The sequence below is a fragment of the Topomyia yanbarensis genome, chromosome 2 (assembly GCF_030247195.1).
Source record: "Topomyia yanbarensis strain Yona2022 chromosome 2, ASM3024719v1, whole genome shotgun sequence".
Taxonomy (NCBI): Eukaryota; Metazoa; Arthropoda; class Insecta; order Diptera; family Culicidae; genus Topomyia; species Topomyia yanbarensis.
In genome coordinates this window covers 466868897-466887866 of record NC_080671.1, presented here as the reverse complement: position 1 = coordinate 466887866, position 18970 = coordinate 466868897, and the positions used below count along the sequence as shown (strand labels likewise).

The window sequence follows — 18970 nt, the reverse complement described above, 5'->3', positions numbered from 1 at the left end:
AATACCGACCGGAAAATTTCAACATGGAATACCACCATCTCAGTACTTTTCCGACTAACCTTCCTGCATCCAATCTTAATCTTACACCGCACCTCGCAGCTTCTCATCTATCGCGAATTAATCACAACTACAATTAACCTCCACAAAAAAACGGGAGCGCGTCGCGGCAGCTAGCTACGACAGTAAACAATAAACATCCCTATTTCTCTTATCACCTTTTACAACGAGCGAGATATCTAATCTAGTAGTCGATGAAAAACCCCAATATCCAGCCTGGCGTGGGAAACCAATCCAGCAGTACCACATAAACGTTTGCCCCAAACAAGCGCTGCGAAAATGCGATTCGTCAGTGTAGTGATCACCCTATTTGTCACCCTAGTAGGCTTCCTTCTGATGGTGATGGAAACCCGCGCGGATATCTACTCGGAGATGGCAGCATGCCCCTGCCCGTTGCTATATCAACCTGTCTGTGGAACCGACAACCAGACCTACTCCAACGACTGCGTGCTGAACTGTGCCGCTGCTACTCCATCCGGCTTGCGGATAGCGCTCAAGAAGCTGCGCAGTGGATCATGCGAAAATTCTGAATTTTAAGTTCGGCTTCGTAAATGGAATAAATTGTTGAATTATACTTTGAAGTTTGCATTTGAATTGCTGTTTGTTTGTTGTTTATTCACATGTTTCGACTGCCTTTGTCTACCCGAATGGTTCCGGTCGGGAACGGTGATGGTTCACTGTGGAAGTACCTATACATGTATTGTTCCAGTGAGTCTTTCCTTTCGTTGACGATACGGTGAAGTGCGGTGGGGCAAATGGAAGGAGAAGGATTTTGATAGTCAACCACTAGTACATGCCAGAAAATGTATAAAAAACAGCAGAGAAAATGAGACGGAAATAGAAAACAAATCTCGACAAACATATGATTACGGCTTAAAAGCCAACTGCCAAAATTCACTTTGAATGGAAATTCCGGACAAACCGTAACTCACAAATCACAGATGTTGGCAGTAGATTAAAGAGATAAGTTTTCTTTATCGCCAACTATTTTGTACTGTATTCGGCCAGTAACGGTTGGTCCGTAATTTTCTTTCAAAGAGAATTTTGACAATTGGCTTTTACGCCTTAATCATATGATTGTCGAAATATGATAGATAACTTTTTTCATTTCTTAGTGTAAGCACTAGTTTGATTGGATCAGCTTTTGACACCAAAAAACGAATTTAAACCATTTAATTTAAATTGAGTAACGGCTGTTCTTTTCCTCTGAAATATTCCACTTTTGCCCCACAGCACCCCCATTCGTTATCAATGCCAGTCGTGTTGCGATCCGATAAGGGAGCATTTTTTTTGGTTTCGATCGATAAACTCAGCTCGTACGACGTCTATAAAATTATTGTCGGAAAGGTGATACCCCTCAGTATTAGAAACACCTGGATAGATAATGCGTTGTTTGTCGATTTTGATCCTAGTGGGTGCCCTTTTTGGAGCCCTGTTGGAAGTTGAGGGTCGCCAGGATGGAGACCGGAGGTTGTGTGCCTGTCCCCGGATCTATATGCCCGTTTGTGGAAGTGATTTGCACACCTACAGCAATGATTGCATACTGAAGTGTGAGGCCGACTCCGATCTGGGCAGGGCCAGTGGGCTGAGGAAATTGATGGACGGATCCTGTGACAACCTGGCTGATAATGTGGAGGATGTTCCGGTAGAGTACTAAGCTTGATCATGCGAAGCTTCCATTTTGGGGACCTGATACGAGAATAAATAGTGCCATATTGTATTGTATTAGAATTCCATTATTACTATCATTTGTGACATTACAAAAACAACGGTTTATCAAAATTGGAAATTTAGTGACTGATATAGAGTGTGAAATCAAATGTGTAAATATTAAATCGATAATAAAAGTGTGAAATTATACTCTGTTAGATGATTCATAGAGAAAAATCCCCATAGATTACGAATCTAATAGATAAGACCGTCAAGACTACTTGAACCAATAAGACTAACAGTTTACGTGCGCAGTTTCACCATTAGCGTGGTTTATGGTACAGATACAAAAGCCTGTATTTATTTTAGGTGCTCTGAAATTTTTCAAAGGAATATTCAAGCCGCTATAGACTAATTCCAGAGAATAGCAGTGCCACTTCGACAGGGATGAACATGTGTTGATGTAGGGTGACCATATGAGGCGAGTAAAAAATCAGGACAGTCGAAATGGGACTGCCTCCCCCCGTAACCTTTCAATCGATTATGTCTTCTCCACAGGTTTTCGGCAGTAAAAAAGTTCTGTGGGTCTGGGAGGAAGAGCTCTACCAGCAATTTTTTATGGGAATTCGATCACCGTGCTTTTTCGGATTTAAACACACACACGTAGTTCTTGCTACACCACCACCAGCGAAAGTTTCATGCTGTTGTCGGAGAAATCGGAAATCCTGAATTGAGCAAATGAGACGAAATATTATGAGATCGTCTGTGCAGGAACCGTCGAGGAGTTTTCAGCACTAAATACACAGCATTGAAGTAAAACAGAAACATCAACGATCCCAAGTAGCTTCCCTGCGCTATATCGGCCAATCTCCAATGACAATCATTTTCTCTCGATCTGAGAGCTAGGATCGAAACATTTGCAAAGCCTACCGTTGATTCCAAATTTCTCCATTTATCGATTGCTATATCAAAACCGGCGGATACGTTGGTGTTGGTAGTATCAGTTTGAGCGCGACTTACCATACTCGCTGTTATGTAGTATACTTGACTTTGTTAGTCGCTGTTCACCGTCCAGCCATGAAACCATACCTAGGCGCGAAGCCATGTAAATCACTTAGTCCGCTTTCACTCGTTTTCGTTCATGCTGTCCTCTTGATGTTGTATTCGTGATCTAACGCTAGATTTCGACCGCCAGATGGCACGGCAGTGCAATGATGATGTTTTTATTTTCATCTGTCAAAACACATTGGAAAGTAAATTCTGAATTATATAAATTCAATCAATATTATAATTAAATGTTATTTCTTCTAACGAAAAGTAATATTGATGAAGAAAATATGTTTCCTACCTCTGAAAAATATCCAGATGGTAAATTTCTTGTTACATCACTAAAAATTCGTTCATCCAGTTTCAATTTATACTAAAATGAAATACAGATATTGAAATTTCGATAGAAACACGATGGTGGGCAAAAATCACTGGATTATAGAGTGCAGGTGTTGGCAGTAGAGGTTATCCACCGATAAATCCAATTTCTAGATAAACATTTTCCATATCTAAAACAACCAATCTAACCTCAACAATACAAAAATAATTCCGGATCTCAATAATTCGCAATAAAATATTGAGTTCAACTGAATGTTTTGATGTCAAACGAAAGAACCAGTGTTTTCTTGTCATCTGTAATCAAACTTTTGGTGAAACTATGTGATATTTATTTTAAAACAAATAAAATAGAACAACCATCCTATATCATCAATGCAAGAAAATATTTTCATCATTATTTGATTGGTACCAAAAATGAAATCTAGTTGGCGCATCGAGCGAAAAAGTTTCACGTTTGAGAGCCAATGGGTTTTTACGATTACCTGGTTTGAGTTGTTTGTGGGACCAACGGGTCACGATCTAAATCCTTATTTCTAGAGAAAATTTAGAATGGGACGTAAGTAACAATGAGAGATTCTCTTTGGGGTCTTTCTCTTCTGTTCATTACTCGGCCATTTCAACATTTACTACTCCACTCTATGCATAATATTCTAGTAAAACCCACCGACTTTCGATATGTACTGGAAAATTAGTGCAAAGTGTTGTAATGACGTCGTAATAAACGAAAGAGAAAGTAAACAAAGAGAGACTCTCAATGATACTTACGTCCTATTGAAAATTTTCTCTAGATTTATTGTCGGGGGTACTGTTGATAATGTGTGTAGATTCTGTTGTTCCAGCATTCGTTGGTGGCTGCGCTACAAGTCCGGTTGTTGGTGATTTAGTTGATGTTGTTGAGTTTGCTCTCTGTTGATGTTGTTTCATTAGAGGTTTTCGCACATGGTTTGGCACGTAGGGATCTGTCCTTCATATGTGCACAGCATGATTTGAGATTTGCTTACACCTTCTATTTCGTATCGAATGTTCGGGTATAAAGGAATAGGTTTCGTAACTCGCATTCTCACGATACGAACAGGTTATACCCGGGAAAAAGTTTCTCCAGGTTTCAAACTTTCACCGTTGCGTACTCCGACATGATGGTTGTAGTGAATTTATTGGTAGTACGCGGTGATAGATCGTGCAGACGCACGTCAGTCTTATCATCGTCAATCTAACCGGGTATCTTGATTCTAACATTGTCATGCGCAACGACGTGTTGCATGTTAGGTTTGTTCCAGTACATGGAAGTTACTCCCTGTTGCTCCGGAGCAAAAAATTCTTGCTCCTTTTCACTCCGGTTTGCCACCAGAAGAAGAAAAAAGAGAAGAAGATAGTACAGGAACGATTTTCTCCCTGTTTGCTCCGGAGTACTTCCAGTTTCTCCTGGTACTGGAACAAACCTGTTGTTTCCCCGTAGCCAAATTTTTCGTCATTTTACTTTTTATGAAATGCATTTCCAGTAAAACACTTAATTCAGCTAACAAACTAAATCTACTAGTTAGCAAGATTAGCTAACTAATGTAGCAAGTTAAATCCGCATACACGCAAACTTACCACATTAAAAATTTCATGAAAAGTAACTTGTGTGAATTTAAATTTATTTCTCTTGGGAATGAAGGAACATCAAATTGTTTTTTCTAATCAATGGGTTTTAATTCCCGTAAAAAAATCTTAATGCTACGTCGCGCAACTTTTGACCCTACCCTCCCCCTCGTCACACTTCATCACAAATTTAGTATATCCCCATACCCCCAAAATGCTACGTCATTTATGCATGGTCCCTAAGTGCTTTAGTGTACAAATATAATTGGTGAGTCAAGGATACGAAGCAGTTGACCATCAGGATCCGAAATTGTATCCAACCACCAGGACATGTCCTGGGAAATCAGGACGTATGGTCACCCTAGTCGATGAAATATATGTAAACAATCATTTCAAATATCTGTTAAAGTCTGTACACAGAAAACTTGCATTACCTAGCAGTACACTGATAATATAAATTCGTAAATATAATGAAATCGATCATGCAATGCACGAATTCATTCGTCGTTTTCTGCAACGAAGTGTTTTCGTGCATTGTAAACAGTAGGTTTCGTTCATTTCATGAACAAGAATGGCCGCTTGGTGAACGAAAGCTTTCGTAAATTTTACACATTTAATGTACACTACACGAATGTTATCGTTGATAACGACATTATTTTTCGTGAATGAAACGAAATGATTTGTTTATTTTAATACACGGTTGTGTATATTACGAACGATTTCGTTGGTCGCATGAATTCATTCGTCCATCTTAGGAAAGTTGTAGTATTTAATATCATATTATTTTGACATTGCTCCGGTAGAGAAAAACTTAAACTTCTTCATACAAAACCAACGAGCAGTTCGCAATGGCTCAACTGAATCCGTATTGCTCCGGATTCTGGATCAACTGGAAGCGAAAGACGTTCAGGAAATCGCGTGGTATTTTTGATAGTCGTTTGTACGTGCGTTCAGTAATTTTTGGTTAGCGGGGAAACGGAAGGCGTTTAGCTCATTGGAATAGGAGACGGAAAAAGAGAACGGTCCCAAATCGAGTCTAAAAACAACGGAATCTGCAGGCCAGGAAAGTGCCAGCGATTTTTATAAATCGGACGAGGTAAGATGCACTGCACATAGATTGAAAGTAAAATGGACAAGGCGAGCAAATTGAGCCAATTTATCCGGATTTCAACGGCGTAGGTGTCTTCCCTGAAAAAATCACACTCCAAGAACCAGGGCGAGTATGCTGCTGGAGATACATCGGACAAGAAGGATATAAGGAACACTGTGGGAAACATTCCGATGCACTGGCACGATGAGTATAAATACGTTGGATATGATTAAGATGCAAACCAATTGACCAAACTGCCGTAAACTGATGCCATCGATTATTTCCTGAAAAAGATGGAAGAACCGAACTTTTGGCGAACAGTTAAGAATCCACAAACTGGTCAAAATATTGTGCTGAGTGACGAAGACGTTCGGCTCATGAAGCGTATTATGGCTGGGAGAAATCCGGATGATCAGTACGACGATTATCAGGTTAATTTTTAAATTATCGCTCATTAGTGAATTTTCTAAAATTAGTCTTTGCAGCCCTGGATTTAATGGTTCACATCAGAAGTAGAAAAGATGCCCATTCGTAATATTATGGATCAAAAGCGTTCATTTTTATCAAGTAAATCGGAGAAACTGAAAATCCTTGGCCTTGTTCTTGCACTCAAGATGGGTTGGATTAAAACACGTGCTGAGGTAGAAAAGCAAGCCGCTTTGAACAAAGGCCCCAAGTTCTACATGGTTTGGGACACCGATCAAGGAAGAAATGCGTCACATTCATGATCATGTTGTCGCTCCCAAGAGACCGCTACCGGGACATGCTGATTCCTACAATCCACAACTGGAATATTTATTTAACGAACGAGAACTGGCCGAATGGAACAGTCACGGGGAAGAACCGTGGAAAAGAAAATTGCATTATATCCCTCAAAAGTACAATTCGCTTCGAGAAATTCCCGAATTCGGCAAATACAATCGGGAACGGTTCTTACGTTGCTTGGATCTGTATTTGTGTATTCGTGGTGAATAAACTCGGGTTACTGTTTGTTGTAATATCTAAATATATCTTATGTAATATCTAATTTCCGAACAATTAGTGGCAGTGGCCTCTAACTCTTTCCTCTCTGGGGGAAAGCGACTGCTGTTGATCAATCCTAATGTTGGCGACAATTCAATCAATCGAACAACAGACGATTTACTGGCGGAGACACCAAAATCCAAAGTAGTTGACAATTAACGTATCGCCACTGCCGTCCAGTGGATGGAAGTTACGGAAGATGAACGGAAATCCAGCGTCCGTATTGTTATCAATCATTTCAAGAACATTAAACAGGTTACGGGGCACGGGCGGGGGATTACTTCTCCGCTGTCATACTGGAACCTGCCAATCGTTCAGTATTGATTCATCAGTTGTCCAAACGACGGCCACAGTTGCCATTTCCGAAAAGTAAGGGGCTGATTGTGTTGTTCCATCCGGTGAAATCCTGCGACGTATAGCAACAAGGACTCCATATTCTACCTTTATTGAAGCTCTTTTGAAGTTGACTGTTTGACGAATGGTGCTCGTAAATATTATTAAGTCTTTCGTAAATAACAGTGAACAATTCGTTTGCCGTTTTGTAATAAGTCAACGAAAGTCGCTTCGTGGATTTCACGAAAAACTCGTAATAAAAAATAAAAGTGTTTCAATGGAACTACGAATGATTCATCATATGTACGAAAAATTCGTGTATTTTATGAAAATTGTTAGTACGAAACTACTATCAGTGTAGGTAATTTTAAATCTGTGCATCCTACTTCCTCCAACGAAAAACGAAAGAGAGAGAGTCCAAATTTACCCAAAAATAATGAGATACTCCATAAAGCCGACTAAACTTCATCCCATTAATTTTGATTAAAAAAGCATTCCTTCTCCCTTGTTTTCCGGCAGTGAAATAAAGACAGCAAATTAAAATTACCTACTGGTAGGTAGGTACAGTTTAATCAGTCTACCTCTTTTTTCACTACACCGGTGTAGCACCAGGTAAAAACGAAAACGCTATTAGTCTGTATTAAAGACGCTGAATTACTGAATAAAGACTCGCCATCTTATCCCAACTAAATAAAATGGTTTGACAACATTATTTTTTGCAAACTAGCACCACTGTTACAGCGTTAACTTCAGTTGACACATATACTACAGCTACCGCAGAGTTGCAACGTCGATAATTTTCATCATGAAGTGCTGTGTGAAGTTTTGTACCAATAAAAACTACCGCGATTTTATTGTCGCGCTTATTATTAATTCTCATCTAGTGACGGTGGGAACGCGCATCCAGAGATCGCGGGAGACTGCGAAGAGAATGAAACGTCAATTTTTTTTTGGGTTTTGTTTACATAAATTATTTGTTTATTCTACTAATGAATAAATAAGAGATTATATTTATGAATTTGTTGCTCTGCTTAGTACCTAAAATCAATTTTTAATTATCGAAAGCATCTTCGACTAGAGTGAATATTTTAAACTTTGAGACGGTATGGTAGACATCCTGCGACAAGTTCGGCATCAGCATGCATCAACGAATACTGTTTATCACTGTCTGTATGATTATTATTACCTTGGAGTTCGAAAAGACATCCTTTCTAAAATCTATGCCAAACACCGAACGACGATTTCAAATTGGATTAGAAAATATGAGGAACATGCGTTTTTCAGACGCAAGGAAAGGGCAATAGTTTATCTACGATTCAAACCAGAGCGGCGGAGATGGCTAGTGAACCTGTATAAAAGTTGCCCAATCATTTACTTGGATGAAGCTAAATCTGAATATGAGCGAAAATTTTACCAAATCATCAGCACTTCCTCTATAGACTTTTCTACGGCTCATGTACGTACACGCCACATGACACAAATACTACATTACAAGCTGGTGGAAAATAATAAACAAAGACGGCAAAAGTAAATGGGTTTGTTTTCAACCAGGAAACATCATTAGTGTTCGTGAGACCGGTCGCAAAGAACTCAATAAGCAGGATTTTACATGCTGAAGGTCTGTCCTGGAAAGTGCTAGAACGGCGAGCAATTCAATTGCGAATGATGGACATTTACAGATTCGTGTCAGACATGGCTATCGTGTCATGGGATATTCATTGTCTAGTATTTCTAGACGAAGTGTCATTTGACAACCGCGGAATGCTCCGCAATAAAGGTTATGCACCTGTTGGAGAGAAGCTGATATACAGAGGTGAATTCGTTCGTAGACCGCGATGTTCATTGCTAAGTTTCTTAGGATATGATGGAGTGCTGGAAACTGTTCGCGCATTTGCAACCGCAGGACTAGTGCAGCGAAATCCTGGAAAATACTCCGTCTGGATCCTAGATGGAGCACGTATCCATCCATTGCCACAAATCGATAGTCGAATATCTCCGATCATTGGGAATCTTGGTGGTACCTGCGTATACCCCATTTTATAATCTTATCGAATTCCAATTTGGATTTTTGAAAAAATATTTGAAACGTGTTTACGTTGAAAACAATCGAGATAACCTAACTGCTGTGATTGCAGCAGCTCTTCAGAATTTTAAAAACTATGATCGCTCTAAAATTTTTGCTAAGTGTGGATACTTGCATGGAGGACAATTTGATCCAAGCCGGGGTCTTAGTCAGGATATGAAACAATTTGGATTCAAGGTATGAGTAATGATCACAAAATTAAAAATAAAACTATGGTGTATTTCTATATTCAATGATTTCTGATACACTTCAATTCAATGTATTTTATCAGTTATTAAATAAAAACAAACTTAGTCATTTCGGCGCAGCTAAAACTCTTCGTGATTCACATCTAAGCAGTCGGTGACACTACGAGCTAATTCTACTGAGAATTTATTTTCTCTCACTGCTACAGTGCTCTTCATAGCTCGCAGCATCTCGTCATACTCCTTCTGCTTTGTCTCCAGCATCGAAATCCGTTCCCCCATTATTTTAGCCACGCTAGCAAGTTGTTGGTGGTCATTTTTCAGCTCTCGAAGAATGTTACGATATGCACCGTTTACTGTTTCAGCTACCTGCAGATCAAGCCTTGCCTTTTCCAAAAGTGCATCACTATGGCCGGGGACACTGCTAAAGAGATTTATAAGGTGCTCTGGTGGTGCTTGATTTTTCAAATCGTCGCGTTGATCAAAAGGCTTGCTCGAAATCCAACTCGCCCAGCATCCCCAATTTACATCGTCTCCAGAAAGGTAGGTGCGTGTTTTTGAGCTCCTCTTTAAGTTGATTGATTGAGGCAATAGATTCGGCTCCAGATCGGTCTTTCTCAAGAGGGCGGATGAGCTGATTTTCGACTTGATGCCATCGTTCCAGTGTTGTTATGCTTTCAGAGTATTTATACACGATAACTGATATTTCTCGTGATAACCAATTGACTCGATTGCTGCTGTCAACTTTTGATGGCGAAATATTTCTTTTACTCGATTTATTCTTGGAAAACCAAGAATCTGTTACACTCTCCAAAACAAGGCATTCTGTCCTCCCACGAAACTTCAGATCGTGAGTCGGTTGATTCAGTGAAACGAGCAGCACGATGGGTAAACTTGGAGCAACAGTCCAAATCTTCGAAACAATTTCACCCATCAACGTTGATAGCTCCACACTTCTCGTAGGATTTTTGGTTTTTGAATTTCTTCAGAAAAATGTCAGCACGGAACTTATACTTATACTTGATGTTTGCGGAAACATCCTGCATATCAGGAGGAAATTTCGGTTTCGTTTCACCTAAAAAATAAACAGTTTTGTAAACTTTGATCAACAACACTTACCCTTTTTGGCGATTCAGCAGCTCTGGATGTTGATCGAAATCCAACGGATCATAAATTTCATCGAGGGATTTAAAATTAAAGTTCGCTTAATTTATTAACCCATCATTGTCCTCTGCGAGGTATTCTTCCAAACCATTTTCTGGGATTCTCGGCGAATCCATTCTGGCCACTAAAACTTCTGAAAAGAACGAAAACTTTGTGAATTGAATGTAAACTGGAATGGAAATCACGGGCTCCAAAAAAAGATTTTCGCTTTGACAGCAAGTTGAGTCACTCAACAATGATACAGTATGATCAAATACAAATTAAATACGCCGAGGTACCATACAAACAGGTGATCATTTTTTGACTCACCGAAAAAAACAAGTTTTACTACCCAATTCGCCTATTGCCTGGTGACAGGTAGAATAGGTCGAAAAAAATGAAACTGGCATCATCACCCAATCCAAGTGTGCCGTAGGTTGCCACAACAAAAGTATATGTTTTTTCCAGCGCTAAAATATTTTCTATGATTAAATGTTAAATTGTACAGAATATATTGTTTGTATTTAACTTATTAAAATAGGAAGCACTAAAAATAATACTAAAAGGTCTGATAGGATAAAATAAATAAATATTGTAACGACACATACACAAAACACACAAATTGTAAAAATCGCGGAAACAGGAAACGGATAGGAAAGCCGCGGAAAAAGAGCAATGGAATGTGAAAGGGTTGGGAAAATGAAAGAGAGAAAGAATGAGACTACTGGGCCTCTACAGCGAATAGTAGAATCACTTCCGCTTATCATATCGACCAGGAAGGAGCTATCAAAAAATTGTAGAAGTTATTAAAGTTTAAGTTGAGTTTATGAAATAATTAAAGTTATACAAAAGGTGGAATAGATAGAAAATCCTACGGAAGATTTTCCACCAAAGTAAGCGCAGTAGTCCGTAGGAAGTTCTCTCTTTCGTTCCCAGGATCAAGACCCAGCAAGTTTCGTCCAGCAGCCATTGGAGTAACTTTTTGATCCGAGTCAGCAAATTCCCGCGAACGTCCCACAAGATCCTTGGAGGAGCCGAGAAGCGATAGCTATATCTACGGTCTGCGAGTAACCCCGCGATCGTGCTGTAGCACCGCGAGAAGAAACCCCAGAAGCGAGAAGCCGCCCTGAACGCGGGGCCAGCCAGGCCCGAGCAACCCGCCTTAGATTGCAGCAACGACGAGTTCGCCATCCACTAGTTTGTCGTCCACGAGTTTCGCACCCACGAGTCCATCGTTTCCAACCGTGATCCTGCATCCGCCGGCCGGCCAGCAGCTTAGTCGTTCCACACACACGCACGATTGTAAGTAGTTGCGTAATAAAATAAAAAGTGTAAACGTAAAGTTTTTGACTGATTCAGTCGATAACATCCTCAGAATGTAAAAGTAAAGACCGTGCATTTTGATCATTTGATTGGTGTCCATGTCCGTGAGCTGAACCTCAAGCTCGAGCTAGCCAGCAAAAGAGACCTTTGGAGTCCACCCCAGACGGTCCCCGTGGCTCCGACAAGGGAATAGGGGCAACTAAATAGAGGGTCCTTTTGATCCGCTAAGTAACATATTTGGTAATTTCTGAATAATGAGCCGAGAGTTGATGGACTTTCAAGAGAACTTCGTATTCCATTCCCTGATGCCAAATCTTTTACGAACATTTATTGCAACGAATTTCGTTTTCGGATGAAAACATTGCGTATTTGTCCTGAAATGGGGAAATGATTGATTCAGTGAATTGTGCAAAATATCTTGTTACAATTTACGTTTCATGTGTACATAGCCAACAGCAAGAATCCGTTATCATAACTCCAAATCGCAACACTAAATCCAAATAGTTATTACTTGTTATCCATGAACTAATAAAATGTCAAAACCTTTTTTTCAGCTATTAAATAGTAACCATAGATAGTATCATAAAGTTGTTTATGATTCGTCAGTGCAGCTAGTTTTAACACTTCTTCATCAAAGTACACTGTCACTCTGACAGTGTACCTTTATTGGAGTACCTGGGTTATAAAATGTGTCTTCGAAAAATCGTTAGAGCATTCCATATTAACATATTTGTATTTGGTATGATGAAGTGGATAACTCAGTGAATCAGAGTCAATCTGTAATCTGTTCACCCAAGTATTTTATACTGTGTTAGTAAAGTGACTTCAAAACAATTTTGCGCAATTGTTCGCTATCGAACAGAAAAAACTCGTCCGACAAACAACTTTGTTAGTCCGATTCGTTTGATGTTGGATCGAATCAACGATATTGTCGGACGTCGCACCCTTCGGAGTAACGTCAGAATAAGTAAACCCCCCAAATAATCAGCTGATCAGAAACGTCTCATGCATTGCCTAATAGTGCTATAAAAGCAGAATGAAAAAATTACAGTTTTGAAGGAATGGCTCATGTTCGAATACTGCTAAAAAAATGATATCCGATGTTGGAAGCGTTGTACGCTTTTTGGTACATAAACTTTAATCGGTGTTATAGGATTTCAATCATTTTGATCTTTTATTACTTCAAAAGTCTGTAAATGTCTGGATCCGGCAGCATGTTTGTAAACGCCGTTAGCATTTAAACTGGTTTCAAATATTTGGTAAGCTCCAACAAGGCTCAAGCTAGAAGATGCTGTCATTTATATGGCTGCGTTCTAGTCTGCGATACACTACAATGTTAAAAACAACAAATTCAAATTAATGGGAATGAGTAAATTCGATAATTTTGTTTTAAAGCATGTGAGAATACTTTTGTTAACTTGTAGCCGATGTGTTTCTGCACTTAGAAATTTAATGTGTTGAAAACTCGATATTTTGCCAATGATGTACAGCGTTTTGTACTGACAACATATTAATTCAATGCACAAAAGTTCATAAATTAGTGTAAATATGGGTGTGTTTTCATTCAGATTGAAAACGTACTCATTGAGTTTGTGGTGATTGTACCAACGGTTGTAACTGGTGCCATGGTTGTTATTGTAAACTTTGATTAAAAAATGAGTGAAAATATTCCAATTTGAATTCAAAATGAACTGTGAATGTCACTCTAATTAAACACGATACCTCACTGAAAACCGATTTATCACAATTTCAACTAAAATTGTAGTTGAATTCTTGATTTTGTCAAGAAATACGAATTGATTGATTGGATTTCACTGGAGTAGTGCTGCCAGAGACATTTTCAGTTCTTGGTGAAAAATGTTTTGATATAGCTTCGTTGTCTTCAGATATTGTTGAAAACTGACAAATTTCAATCAATGTAGACTGCTTTCGGCTATTTTTTCTGCCCAATCGAACTATTGAAAACTTTGCTGGTGATGTGTATTAAGGATCGGTATATAAAAATTGAGCAGCTCTTCATGCTGCTAGATAAGCAGCTATCTTGATCAAAACAGGTTTTTCGTGTTTCTTTACTCTTACACTTTTCAGAAAATCGGTTAATTATCCATATTATTCATATTATTTATCTTATTAATTTCATATTTTTTCTAGTTTTTTCATATTGTTTATTTCGTTTTTTTAATCATTTTATTAAATTGTTGATTTTTCCAGTTCATAAAGAAACTGAATAAAATAATTCAGTTTTTTATTTTATTCATTCGGTTTAGTCAGTTCTTTTTATTATTGGATGACAGTTTGTTAGCTTGAAATAATTTAATTTACTCTCTTAATTTCACAACATTTTTTAATATAGTCTAATTTTTATTTGAACTAATTTGATTTGCTTTATTAAGTTGATTTTGTGTTGAAATTATAACAAATTAAGATGAATCTGCAAAACAAAAGTTTGTTTACAAATCATATTAGCCCTATTCAAATGTTGATATGGAATTATTTGATCATTGAACATCCACTACATTGTGCATTTCAATCCAATTTGTAAATGTATCACCACTGCCGATTCCACTTGGCAATCGTAGAAATATGTATCGTTTTCAATGACATTTTTACAACCATGAATTTTAATAAATTTGAAGAAATTAGAGATGAACTAACGATGTCCAAATTAAAAAAAATAATGCAATTTTCTAACCCGAATTAAGAGGCGAATGACCATAAGGGTAAACCTCTAAAATAGTTTACATCCGCTTGTTATATCTCGACAAGCATATGATTACGGCTTAAGAGCCAACTGTCAAAATCCTCTTTGAAAAGAAATTCCGGACAAACCGTTACTGGCTAAACACGTAGCAGTTGATGAAAGAGAATTTTTTTTCTTTTGTTTACTACCAACATCTGTGATTGGCGAGTAACGGTTTGTCCGGAATTTCCTTTCAAAGAGAATTTTGAGAGTTGGCTACTCAATAAAAAAAAACCTTAATGAGTTGTAATTTTTACCGTGGTTAAAGGAAAACTACCTCCAACACGGTTTACCTAATTTTACCTTATTCCACGATACCCCGAGATTGAGTCAAAAGAGCTCAACTTTTGGTAGTTTTTCGTATCCGTGTATATTTGAATGTAGTGACGCTGAAGGCATGGCGGGACATGTGTTTTAAACTGATTAGAACCCCCGCTAAAACTGCTTGCTGTCCAAGTTCTAGTTTTAAAATTTTCAGTTTTATGTTATAGAACTGTCAAAATTTTGAATCTATAACTGATACATTCCCCCTAAGGCTCAAGTATGGAAATTTATCTTGATCCTATTTGTAATACTCCAACTGACACATAGACGCCGCTGGTGTGGCAGTCGAATTGGCTGAATGCGAGACCCCTCAGCGCAGTCGACAACCCATTTTCGACCTGTCAGCGAAGACCGCACAGCCGACGGTCGTCACGCACACATTCTCAAGGCGAGAAAATCGCTGAACTGCTTGCTGCGTTTTCTGATCAGAGATGCCAGATTTGCAGACAAGTCTGCAAATTGGCAGACTTTTAATTTAAGCTGCAGATTTTTTCGATGACGCAGATATTTGCAGATTTTTTAGTTTGGTTGCAGATATTTGCAGATTTCTTAGTTTGGTTGCAGATATTTGCAGATTTTTGAATATAAAGGCTTTTGGTTACACTAGCTTTCCTGACATTTTTTGTTCTTCCCAGACTTTTAAAATTATTATCGCAGACATTTGAAAAAAGTACCTGGCATCTCTGTTTCTGATACGTCAATCAGTTTTACAATCCTCAAACTCTATTCGTGTCATCGCAAAAATCCGGAATAGTGAAATCTGCAAATTCCATCGGATATAGTGTTCGGAGTGTTGAATTCAGTGTGAAAATGTGCTGTAAACCTGGCCGTCCGTATCCAGCATTCGGTTCCGGTTGCTAGGACGACCAGCAGTGTAAGTAATTGACTGAAATATGTTGGGGCATCCGACATCGCTGAAGGAATATTCCGTGCGGGTACAGACTGATTCAATCTTGCTTGGCATTTTTTTTTTCTTTCTCCCTTTTTTGTCTGCACCTACCCGTACAACGGAGGAGCTCCTAGAGCGAAAGCAGACGTGGACGTGGACAGAAAATGCCAGACATAATACCGCTGCAAGATGCCACATAAAATACAACTGATTATCGCTCGGACTAATGAGTATGGTTTAGGATTTTTTTTTTCTCCAAACTTGCTCTCGCTGGTGCATTCCCTGATCGTCGTTCGGAACCTTAAAGTAATGGTTTCCCGTAGGAGAATTCGCAATGCATGTTATTGCTAGTTCTGCTTGCATGTGGGCGTTTCTTGCCCGGTGTGGTGTGGGTGGGTGTCGGTTGGTGCCGTTTGGTTGCGCAGTGTTGTATCGGGAAGGGGGTACATTTATCAGTGAGGAAAACGGGATCATTGCGGTGGTAGGGCAACTTGCAAACGAGAGCATCTTAGTCTACGACTATGCAGAAGAGGGATTTGGCAGGGAGGGCACTGAAGTTGCCACTCGGTCAGCATTGTCAAGACGGTGGATTCTCTATGGGAAACTTAGTTTTATTTTCGATATGTTCCGATTCAGGAGGGTGTCTACTGTTGGGCTAACACGATTCCATCATTGTTTACATGTCATTACCACGAAGACAGTTTTCGTTGATGTGATATTAAATAATAGGTATGTTCACAGGCTGCTTGCCGTTACTTGAATATTAGTAGGTGATTATCAGTCAGCATATTGCACGGTTTCACTTTGCTGTATAAAGCAATATTATCGGAGATTTTTCGAAATTATGGTACCGATATAAATTTATTTTTTTCCGGCTCAAATTTTCTGGTAGGGTGAGTGTAGTTGTTATCATGCTAGCGAAAAAAAAATATCGGCTCTAGATAGAAATACAAACCAGGAAGAATCTTAAGGAAATGGGGCATTATTCCTATTAAGATACAGGGTTATTTGATTTAGAGTGGATGACACAATCGTTTTATTATCAAAGAAAATGGTAGATTTAAAATTGAAAATAAGTAGTAAACACAGAGAATCTATCTCTGTAACTTATTAGATGCCGCAGTAACTAAATAGAGCTTTCAGAAGTTCGAAGTTTTCTTAAATTTGAGAAATCGACATAGATCTTTCATTAGGGCTTAAATCGCAAATGTAAACAAACTGCGTTTTCGCTATTATGACATTATGCGATAAAAATACTACAAGATTGAGGTGAAAATTAGTTAAAATGGTTTTTAGTTCGATTTATAATTAAAGTAAACAAAACGGCGAAACATGCATTTTCTTCGAGATTTCGACTTAGGCCCTTATTCTCATATGGAATATAAAGGCTAAACTTACATTTTTTGACAACCGGGCGTACACAAAATTATTCTTTAAACGGCGGTTCTATTATATAAATGATAAACAATATCTACTATGATCATGTCTACTCGATAGTTGTTGCACATAAACATTCGAATATTTCAATATTTTCATGTAATTCGAAGAAAAGATGCACGCGACCTTACATTTACATTGGCTTTCTATGCGCCCATTTGCTGAGCCCTATAAAAAGTATACTGTCAAGCTAGCCCATTTACCCAGCCCTACCCAGCAAGACAGAGTCAGTTTAGCCCATTTACCGCGTCCTTCTGAAAATTATGTACACGGTTTAGCCCTTCCGCAGATGGTGGTTGCTGAAGGGCGAAATCACGACTGGGATGCAAATTGGGCGTAAGCATTTTTTTAGTTTCTACCCACTAAAAGCACATAGGAATTGAATTCTTTGTTATGTTGTCATAAGGTTTAACTAAAGATGCTTCCGGAAAAACATGGTCATAAAGTAATTTATGCCTACAATAAAAACTACATTTAGAAAAGCATCGCCGAATATTGAAACTGATTTTTCTCCATTTAAGTACATTGCGACTTAGGCCCTAATGAAAGATCTATGTCGAAATGATATTGCCGAAAACGATAAGACTTGCAAATTGTGAATGATATCGCCGAGTTTCATGTAATGCTACTGAATTAATTTGGCTTCCCGTAAATTTCTTAAGACGTCAATCAACTTCGTGGACCCCTCAAATTTGTAGAATTTCAAATACGTTTATTGAACTTTGCAGAAATTCATGGAAATTCCTAAGCATTTCGTGAAGTATTGAATCCCGGAAGCTTTTAAAACTTTCTTGAAATTTTTAGGACTTTCAAGAAATCCGTTTTCCCTAGAACAAGAAACATTTTTAAAGTAGGCATGAAAATATTTTCTAAAGTTTATGGACTTCCGATCCAAACTCTTTTTTTTGTTTATTGGGGTTTTAACCATCAGGTCATTCACCCGTAAAAATAAATAATGTTTACAATTCAATTATATAATGTTTACAAAAATATTCATTAATGTTGTTAATAATTCATTGTGTGCCTGTCCGATTTGGTGTTTTCCTGAGTGTCCGTCGTTTGGTAGTGGCCTGTTTCTAAATCTGACCATATAGATCAGCGTCCCTTAAAAATGATAGTAGTATCTCCTCTCTTACTGGGTCGTTGCTTAGGACGTCCCTCAGTGATAGTGGGAGATCGTACTGCCGTCAGAGGTCTTCGAATTCGAGGCAATTTATTAGTAGGTGCTCGACCGTTTTCCTGACATTGCAGGTTTCGCACGTTGTTGGGTCAGTTCTGGTGAAGGTGTGGGCGTGGGTTATCCTGGTATGACCGGTCCTCAGTCGGGAGAGGACCCTTCTGGAATTCCGGTCGATCCATCTGACAGTGTCCTCTTTGATCTTCTGAGTGTGACCCCAGTATGCTTTCCATAGTCTGGCAAAGTGTTGGGTTACTTTGCTGGTGAAATTTTTTATTATATCTGTTGCTGGTGTTTCTTGATGGGGTATTCGGGTGCTGGATCGTCCCAAGGCATCCAATCGATCAGCTGTCTCATTGCCTTGGATGCCGCAGTGAGCTGGTACCCAGCAGATGGTGACTTCTGTGTCGCTGTAGCGTTCGATGGCTTGAATGAATGGATGACGGCAGTTTCCGGCCCTGAAGGGCGGTGATTACCGACAAGGAGTCGGAAAAAATCACCGTTGGCTGGTTTGGTGGCTTGGAAAAGAGGCTCCATGCTATTGCGGCT

The 18970-nt window shown here is 38.8% G+C and overlaps 2 protein-coding genes and 3 pseudogenes across 3 annotated transcripts in view; 4 read left to right on the top strand and 1 right to left on the bottom strand.

The window, feature by feature from the left end:
- The first annotated feature begins 309 nt into the window (after positions 1 to 309).
- LOC131681213 (serine protease inhibitor dipetalogastin-like) lies at positions 310 to 1917 on the top strand. The gene is made up of 2 exons (XM_058961919.1): positions 310 to 582; positions 1439 to 1917. The coding sequence occupies exons 1-2, from the start codon at positions 337 to 339 to the stop codon at positions 1712 to 1714; spliced, it is 522 nt and encodes a 173-aa protein (XP_058817902.1). The 5' UTR covers positions 310 to 336; the 3' UTR covers positions 1715 to 1917.
- Positions 1918 to 5940: 4023 nt separating this feature from the next.
- LOC131681212 (ribosome biogenesis protein BOP1 homolog) lies at positions 5941 to 6946 on the top strand (annotated as a pseudogene).
- Positions 6947 to 6986: 40 nt separating this feature from the next.
- On the top strand, positions 6987 to 9425 carry LOC131681211 (uncharacterized; annotated as a pseudogene).
- An 86-nt stretch (positions 9426 to 9511) lies between these two features.
- On the bottom strand, positions 9512 to 10846 carry LOC131686147 (uncharacterized; annotated as a pseudogene).
- Positions 10847 to 15604: 4758 nt separating this feature from the next.
- Positions 15605 to 18970, top strand: part of LOC131686145 (fibronectin type-III domain-containing protein 3A) — a 223575-nt gene continuing 220209 nt past the window's right edge. For both annotated transcript variants that reach the window (XR_009304941.1, XM_058970324.1), the window contains exon 1: positions 15605 to 15792. The gene's annotated coding sequence lies outside the window, so the exon portion shown is untranslated. The remainder of the gene's footprint in view (positions 15793 to 18970) is intronic.

Bases quoted from the DNA above. Each gene is read 5' to 3' on its own strand.
- LOC131681213 (XM_058961919.1), top strand. From the start codon at position 337: ATGCGATTCGTCAGTGTAGTGATCACCCTATTTGTCACCCTAGTAGGC. The intron at 583-1,438 runs TCTGAATTTTAA...ACACCTGGATAG, and splicing joins GCAGTGGATCATGCGAAAAT to ATAATGCGTTGTTTGTCGAT.